The 9,319-nt window shown below is 32.2% G+C and overlaps 1 protein-coding gene across 1 annotated transcript; it reads right to left on the reverse strand.

Annotated features, from left to right (window-relative positions):
- Nucleotides 1–2,581: 2,581 nt before the first annotated feature.
- LOC120177022 (probable aquaporin PIP2-8) lies at nt 2,582–3,848 on the reverse strand. Its single transcript, XM_039183286.1, has 4 exons — nt 3,503–3,848; nt 3,124–3,419; nt 2,897–3,037; nt 2,582–2,819 (listed from the first exon to the last, which is right to left on the reverse strand). Exons 1-4 carry the CDS (start codon nt 3,780–3,782, stop codon nt 2,700–2,702), a joined length of 837 nt encoding a protein of 278 aa, XP_039039217.1. The 5' UTR covers nt 3,783–3,848; the 3' UTR covers nt 2,582–2,699.
- Between the last annotated feature and the right edge of the window lie 5,471 nt (nt 3,849–9,319).

The raw sequence follows: 9,319 nt of genomic DNA on the forward strand, positions 1-9,319 counted from the left end.
GCTGCAAGGGATTGAAGTTAACTCTTTCAGAGTTAATCTGCAAGAGATGTGGTGCGATTGTGGTTTCTTTCGAGCACTCAAATATACATGCTCTCATGTCATTACAGCTTGCTCACATTCACATTTGGGCTACAAAAATTATCCCGTATACCAACTTTCACAAGTATTCAAGGTATATGAATTTGAGTTTCTGCCCATAGGAAACTAAAGAGACCCAGATGAGATTCAAACTTGGCTTACAATTGTACCAGATCCATTGCTTTTGAGGGACTCGGGTCGTCCAAAATCTACTAGAATACATTGTGATATGGATATTCGGGAGAAGTCAACAGAACAAAAACGATGTGGGCATTGTAGAAACATCGGGCACAATAGAAAAAAATGTCCAGCTCTGTTATCATCACATAACTGTTAACCCTTATGTAATTAATATTCTATTTAAATGAATATTTTTGTTTCTAATATTTAAATATAATTGCATTTTCTATAATTTCTCAATGTATGTACACCTAAATAATTTTTTTAATTTTTATTTAAAAATTATTTTATGATATTTATTTAATATAATAATTAATATTATTTATTATAAAAAATTAATTATTAATTTTAAAATATTATAATAATTCCACCTTCTAAGTAGAGAAAAAAATGTTAAATTAAACAAATTAAAAGTAAGACTAAATTTATAAAAATATGTAACTATTGAAGATTAAATGTGTAATTATACTAATTTTATTAACTTATGCATCAATATTTTTTTTAAATATTAATAACAAATTACTATATTGATAACATTTAGATAATTAAGTGATCAAATTAATAGATCGATAATAAAAAAAATAATAGATATATAAACAACACGTGTAATATTATAATTTCATACATTTTTCCTATAACTACAATAAGATCAAAGTTCGTTTTCATCTATTATTCCATCCGATTAATGTCGCGTGGAATGGATGAATACCAAAGTCCCTGAAACATATAACACTAAAACTTAAATTCGCTCCACCTTTAACACACAATTAAAAAATACATTCGATAATTCTTAAATTATAATCGAAACACTTTACATAATATATTAATTATTTATAATAATAATAAAAATAAAATCTTTATTATTAAAAGAAATACCAGTGTGAGATCTGATTCAGCAAAACCTATATAAAACGCATCCCCAGGGATGTGCCTTTCACACGTAGCATCCGACTCAACATAAAATCAAATAAAGCACGTCCTCGGAGATGCACCTTTGTGTCACCTCAAATGAAAGAGTGTTACTTCGAGAAATATTGATCAACGGGTGTTAAAACGAAAGAATTTAAAAAAAACGGGTTAATTAGGTCAATCATTCATTCATGACTTTAGTTATACCCCGGGAATATTTCGGGCTATCCCTTGAAAATTGTATCCCACGTATCATTTATTCGGAGTATCGTACTACCTAGATAACGATAATATTATGATTAGATCTCTAACAACACATATTTCGTCAAAGATGAATCTACAGTCATCGTCATCATAAGTCTGACCATATCTTCTCTTCGATGTTGGCTAGCTCTTTCTCCGTCAAAATCAGAAAAATAAACAGACAACAAATGAGCAACAACACTTATTCCCATCACCAATATTAATTTTATTTAAAGCAGAAATGATAATTCTGTTTGCATACAGTGACGGAACTAAATAGGCAGTGAGAGGCTTACACAGTCGCCCACACTCGTGAACCAACCGCTGGTCCCGTGGCTCATCAACAGTATGGTCTGTGCACGCTCTAAGCTGAATGTTCTTGAAGTTTTCATCCCTTTATACACCAAGCCACGTTCGAGGGATGGCCAGTACATTTGGTAAAAAGACGGGACTATAATTCACTTTCACAACAACCCAGAACTAACCACAAACCATTCATAATTGTTCTGTATCATTACATAACTTTTCCTTTTGTACTGCTACTTTTTTTTTGGCTTTTTCTTTGGCCTTTGTGGTTAAGCCGATTTCGGTAAAAAGACGAGACCGAGACGTTAAACCCCGATGTGCTGTCCTGACGCGTGGCCTCGGATTCCTTTGCTTTTGGAGTTGGGTTAGCCGGGTACCCCTCGGTTCAACCAAAAGTAGGAGAGATTCCAATGGACGTGCCAGCGTCTCAAAGTGATCTTTCCAGAGAGGTGAAAAAAGGGTGGGGTCCGATTCAGTGTGCAGACCCGGTTTTCACCCTCTTTTAAACCCATCCCTTCCTTGGGAAGTGGGCATCTTTGGTTCCTTCTTGTTATATCCACAAAGCATATATTCAATCGTACCTCGCAATTATTGCCCCTTGAAATATGGGAAATGATCCACTTGGCCAAACATTACGAGGTCTTCTTCATTTACAGCTTTGCGATAAACTGTGTGCTTATTTTGTCATTTGCCTAGAATTAGACACACATTTTTATGTTTTCCTTTTAGAGTTGGGTCTTGAATGGAAAATCTTTTTATCTTAAATCTGAAAAGATTTTGCACTGCACACAAAGTAAAAAACCTAATAATGATGGAGAGAACTAAAGAGCAATGATACATGAAAAAGGTGAAAATAAAAGGCTAACAACCAAATAAAGAGAGATGATAAAAGGAAGGTCATCCCTATCATCATAATAATAATCATCTTCTCAATACACACAAATGAACAAATGGTGAAAATATGAGCGAAGTGGGGATTTTGTTCAGTTGGTGGGGTTGCTGCGGAAGGATCCCAAAGCCTTGATGGCTGCTGCTCGGAGGATGTACTGGTGATATACAGCTGCTGCAAGTGCTCCGACAAATGGACCGACCCAGAAAATCCACTGCTCATCACAAAAATAATGCAAGAGTTAGCTTAAACTCGAAGACAGACAATAAAATGTAGGATTATGACACTTACATGGTCATCCCAGGCTTTCTCGTTGTTATAGATGACAGCAGCGCCGAAGCTCCTAGCAGGGTTGATACCAGTACCAGTGATGGGGATGGTAGCCAAGTGAACCATGAACACAGCGAACCCTATGGGGAGGGGAGCCAAAACCTATACACAAAACAGTTTAAACTGCATCAAAAGCGTAGCTTTCAGTGAGCATTAACAGTTTCGAAAACATCGATGAAAATACATACAGGGACGTGAGAGTCGCGAGCGCTTCTCTTTGGGTCGGTGGCTGAGAAAACAGTGTAGACAAGGACGAAAGTCCCAATAATCTCAGCTCCTAAAGCAGTTCCCTTGTTGTAGCCAGTCGCCACCGTGTTAGCGCCACCACCAAGGGAGTTGTATTCATGTTTCATGAAAGCCTTAACCAGCCCAACTCCACATATGGCACCCAAGCACTGAGCCACCATGTAAGCCACAGCCCTAATCAACGACACTTTACGGGCCAAAAACAACCCGAAAGTTACCGCAGGGTTAATATGTCCTCCTGTAACCAAAAACCCCGGAAAATCATTAGCAAACAGCAAATATAAGGGTACTTAGTTTTTTTAACTTCATCTTGTTTTTTACCTGATATACCGGCGGTGCAGTAAACAAGGATGAAGATCATGCCACCAAAAGCCCATGCAATACCCAAGAGACCAACGCCGCCACAAGCGTCGGTTTGTTTTTTGTGGCCAATAACGGTGGCGACGGTGACGTAGAGGAAGAGGAGAGTAGCTATGAACTCGGCTATGAGGGCTCTGTAATAAGACCATAGCTTGAGTTCGGCCATGTCAATCAGAGGTGCTGGTGGAGGGTCCACATAGTCCTTCCGACCCTGTCCTTCTTCACTCACTTCCTTAGACATTGTTTAGAACCTAGTCAAGCTTTCTTTCTTTTTTTTGATTTTGCCTTGGCTTGGCTGCGCTTAATCTTATTGTGAACCAACTTTCTTTGTGCAACTGAGTTCCGTCTCAAGTCACTCCATTTTAAGCTGGTGTCAAGGGGCAGCACAAATGGTGCATTTCTGGATAAAACAAGGGTAGTTTGGGAATGTGATTATAGTTTGGGAATAATTAAACAATAAATGAGAAGGTAAATAAAATTATATAGTCGCTTAGCAATTATTTTAATTTATTTTATTCATTAAACTATTTCTTTTCTAAAAGAAATCATAATATTTTATTTTATTTTATTCTTTAGTTATAAAAAACTAATATAATTGTTAATATTTTATTTTTATAATTTTTAATAATGATTTTGATATTATTTTATGATGATTAAAATAGAATTAAAATATAATATTAATAAGTCTTCAAAAAAAATATTAATAACACATTTTTAAAAGTAATTGAATAATCGATAACCATGGACGTAGCTTCCTTAAGGTTCTAGGAATCTAGACTCTTGTTAAAATTTGTATATTTGATATAATTTTAATTTAATAACATTTTGATTTTTGTAAAAATAAATATTTAAATTTAAAAAATATAAAAATTATTAACTATTTAATCAAGTAATGGTCAAACTAAGGAATGATAAGTATGAGTTTTCAAATTTTTAGTCTAATTACAATTTAAGTCATTGTAAATTTAAATATTAGACAAATTAGAAGTTGTCTTGTGAATTTTAAGTTTTTTTATTATAAATTTAAGGTAAATGCAATGTACTATATGTACAAAAGACTTTCAACTATTTGACAATTAATGCTCATACCCCTACATACGCCTCGGGACCTTAAGAATAAATTTCAAGTTTAAATATATAATTAGTCTTTATACTTTTCTTAAATAATCTAATATTTCGATATCTGTCAATATTTAATTTTGACTTCGTCTGTGTCAATAACCTAATAAAAATAATAATTGAGTGAGATATAAACTTTATCCTAAACTAAATTAAGAGTGTGATTCATATAATAAAATTATATACTAACATTTTGTTTATATTAATGGATATAATATTGTTAAGTGAAATGGAAGAAGTGAGGGTGGGGCCTGGGGCTGTGTATTGTACAGCGAGACCATGGGAGGGTGTGAGGACTAGAAGCAATCATCTCTCTCAAAGAGGGGTTGCAGGGGTAAGCCTGCCATCCATTCAATGCCACGCTTAAAAACAACGGTCAATATCTTGTCATTTTTATCTCTCTTTTTTCTTCAAAATTTTTATATTTTCTCCCATAAATTTATTCGAATTTCCTACAATGCCCCTTACATGTCTTCCCATTATTGGGTCCCTCCCCTTGCTTCCCACGTCATTTCATGATGCCATTTCGTTTCCGCCAAGTTAATTTACTGCCTTTGTTTACGCATAAATTTATCTGAAGTTATTTTTTAAAATCACAATATTTCATTGTCTCAAATGACAAATAAATGGCATCGAAAAGGAATTTTGCATTATCTTTCAAAGTGATTTTTTATAAATACCAATTAAAAATATAATACTTTTTAATCCAACATGTAAAATCAAAAATAATATCTATATATCTAATAATAATTCAAAGTATAAGGTTAACACTCGAACTATTTCTCTCTCTTTAAGGTAAATGTAAGAGACATCACCTTACTTGAAGCAACCTCAAAACTACACAAATGTCTGCTTCGAGCAATCGTAAGTGGTTCGGGATATGGAACACCTGCTTAATCATGTTCATAGTTTAATTTTGGAACAAATCATGGGAAATTGTGAGTTTATCAAAGGATCTCGTGGCAACAGCTGGCAAGAAGTATCACGTACGATGCTGCGGAACATTCGGGATCGGTCCCACACAACCGTGCTTATCTTTTATTTCTTTTTATTATTGTTTGCTAACCTGTCCACGTCACGGTCCCACGCACTAGGATTTTCCACCTAATTCGTTCTTTTTCTTTACATTGATAACATTTTTCTTTACTTAAATTTAGTATCGGTCTTCAATTTGATAAAAATAGCCACTAAAAATTTATCTATTTTTAAATATATAAAAATTGAGAAAATTCTAGAACCCTCAACAATTAACCTTTATCTCAAAGAGTTAACTACACCGATCCTCAAATTATAATCTTTATTTTAAATTAACCCATATATTTTTAAATATTTTAATTTCATCTTCAAATTGTACTCACATTTAAATTGATCTTTATAATTTTTTTACATTCTAATAATATCTCCTGAAATCATTACAATGTTTCAGGATTAATAAAGATCATAATCGATTGATAATTTAAAATTTTAAAAATTAATTTAAAACGAGAGAGATGAAATTAAAATATTTAAAACAATATAAACCAAATTTATTATTATTTAGATATCTCAAATTTGAGTATCGATAAAAATATTAGCGTTCATTATCAATTAATTAAAAAAATTTAGACATGTATTATCTTGTATTTATAAATATATATATATATATATATATATATGAACCAATATAAAATGTAATTAATTTGGGGGAAAGTGATATGGTATATCGCTATTTGTCCACGCCATGCCACGTAGGCAGCGAATTCTAAAACGGCTAGTTGATTCCAGATTCTTCTGCCGAAAGCCGTTGAAGGGACGGGGAGGAAGAGATGGACCACCCGCCACCGTTCTCAATCAACGGTCACATGTATATAACTTAAAGTAATTTTCTCTCTTTTTCTTATTTTTTATAATTACCTTTTTGTGTGTGTGTGGGGGGGGGTTATGATTATCCCTTTGAAAACCCTGAAATTTTGAAAACCCTTAAGCACGCTAAGGACGTGGGGTCCATTTTACACGAAAGCAACCTCCTCCTACTTTTCCTTTTCCGATTCCACATTTTTCCAGAATTATTTTTCTTCTTTCCCAAGATTTTTTATCTCCAATTCTCATTTTTCTGTTGTTGCTTTCATGGGGATGTACTTCACATTAAATTTTTAATTTTTTTTTCAGTTCACGTAAATGTCCTAATCTCACCCCCCGTTTGCCGCAACTCCTTCGGCGGTAAATGCTGTTTTTCCCCCTCTACTTTTCTGTCTGATTCTCGGGAAAATAAATGGAAACCGAATTGTTTGTTATGAGTAGATAATGCCAAGACTTTCGTCGACGACAAGCTTCCTGATTCTTGCCACTCGCATCACAGGCGTCATTGCCAACTTTTTATGTTCAGTAAATTTCAAATTTTGGTTAAAATAAGTTTATTATTTACAAATATACTAATTTTAAAAGCATTGCTGATAAATGCCAGAGGCGTTATTATATAAAAAAACTAAAAATATTTTTTAAGAACAATATTAGTTAAAAAAAAATACTCAAACTACCCACATAGAAATATCTTACGTCTTATAAAATGTGTTTTATAGGATACGAGATCTATCAATTTTTAAAAAAAATATTTTTTAGTGATTTCTTGTGAAACGTGAGATTTACATATTAAATTATCAGCTCATCTTACGTTGACAGTTTAATGATATTTTTCTAATAAATTTGGTTTGAGAGGTATTTCTCTAGAAAAATAAATTTTGGTTTTTTTTATATAATAACTCCAATACTAGACATATTAAATTTACATATTTTTATTTGATTTTATTTATTTATTTATTAAATATTTTTATCAAATATTACGAGATTCATACAAAAATATCAACTTACGAACATAGATGAAGTGAGGGCGACGACTGAGACCGTCTTCTCTTAAAAATAATTTTAAATTCCTATATATTTTTATTAATTCGTATTCTCTAAAACTTTATAAACTTATGTCTTTTAAATTTTTAAAAGTTTATTTAATAACATAAAATTTTACGTTCATCTACGATTATAAAGAAAATAATACAAGTTCGACAAACATATGATAACAAATGAATTTTGACGAAAAATTATAACGATATTAATCATCGGTCTAAAAATGTCTCATTAAAAACTCATTAAAAAACTTTTAACATTTGAAATACAAAAGAGAGAATAAAAAAATTACTGTATATAAAAGGCATATTCTGACTTTGATATTTCAACATTTGATTCGAGTCCTCCATTGCTCATATTTTTTCTGTTGTTAAATGAAAACAATATCTCATTTTCTAGACAATACTGAAAATTCAAATTCATGAAGACTTCATAAAAGAAAAGTTCGTGAAGACTTTAATATTTAATTTGAGTCGTAAAAAGGGCATAAAATAAAATAAAGATGTCGGGAAATTGACAGAGAATCAGAGGCACACGAAATTACATGTACCATAGTTTCATATGTTGTTTGTTTTACATACATCACAGTGGCGAAGGAATGTAGTGGTGGGGACGAAGATTGACATTTGGAGATTACATGATCTTATCTATCCGGAACCGTATGTTATTGAGAGAAAAACAAGCATGGGGGGCCAAAACCATTTTCTTTTACCAATTTTTTTAGATTAATCGGTAACAAGTTTTATTTTTTCTTAAAAAAAATTCAAATTGAAACTTTACGAGTAAAAAGTATAATTGAATAAATAAGGGATTTATATAATAGTCGTATAGCGGTTTATCTGTCGTTATATCGCGATTATGCACGGTCAAAACGCTATAGCAGAAAATAACAGTGCGAACCAGAATCACACAAATGGCTTTGGGTTGTGTTCGAAATTTAGTGAATAGAGGTCAATCCTTGCAATAGCACACTGCTATTGTGTTGCTATTTCAATTTTTTCTACAAAAAAATTCATTTTTGTTTTTTTAAATCAACTCATTTAAAAAAAATTATAATTACGAAACCCGCAAATAACTATAATATCATTTGCTATATTGACAACCGTATATATATAAAACAATTGAAAATACAACCGCAACATCACTTTAAATCCATCGTAAAAACATTTTTGAAAATAAGTTCCAGTCCAGTTGGGTCTAAATTTAATCATATTTATTGTAATTCACCCTAATATGCTCAATCACCCTTCCCGGCCAAATAAGATGAATGACAACAAGCTCAGTTGACCTATATATAGGCTCCGGTGTTCGGTAAAATTGGCCAAATAGGTCAACCGGTGAAAGAATTGACCCATTAGATGGTCCTAAAATTAATTTGGGATTTACTCTAAACTCGCCCAAGTAATATTTTTTTATTTAAACTCATCATGTTTGACGTGATAAATTTTAAAAAATATTTTTTATTAAAATTTATCATACCAGATTGATAAGTTTAATAAAAAAATATATTATTGAAACTCGTCTGAAGCAAATTTCGTAAGTCTTAAATTAATATTAGAAATAGTCTAAAGGGCCAAATTTTTTACCCGCCTAACTTATTGGCGGATTTTGCCCCGCTCTCGGCTATCTGTTAGTTCATTGATGCCATACAACATAACAACACCCGTGGTACATATTATATGAGAGGACCCTCAGTCTTGAGACTAAATTATTTCAAATCAAAGGAAATTTTGATACAGTAGAGGACTAAAAGCATAATTATACCACTTAATCTAACTT

Source organism: Hibiscus syriacus, unplaced genomic scaffold (assembly GCF_006381635.1).
Source record: "Hibiscus syriacus cultivar Baekdansim isolate YM2019G1 unplaced genomic scaffold, ASM638163v2 tig00112276_pilon, whole genome shotgun sequence".
Lineage (NCBI taxonomy): Eukaryota > Viridiplantae > Streptophyta > Magnoliopsida > Malvales > Malvaceae > Hibiscus > Hibiscus syriacus.

Excerpts from the sequence above, each read along its gene's own strand:
- LOC120177022 (XM_039183286.1), bottom strand. The coding sequence starts at position 3,782 with ATGTCTAAGGAAGTGAGTGAAGAAGGACAGGGTCGGAAGGACTATGTG. Across the intron at positions 3,038-3,123 it reads CTCGCGACTCTCACGTCCCT|GTTTTGGCTCCCCTCCCCAT; the intron begins GTATGTATTTTC and ends TTTTGTGTATAG. Across the intron at positions 2,820-2,896 it reads AGAAAGCCTGGGATGACCAT|TGGATTTTCTGGGTCGGTCC; the intron begins GTAAGTGTCATA and ends TGTGATGAGCAG.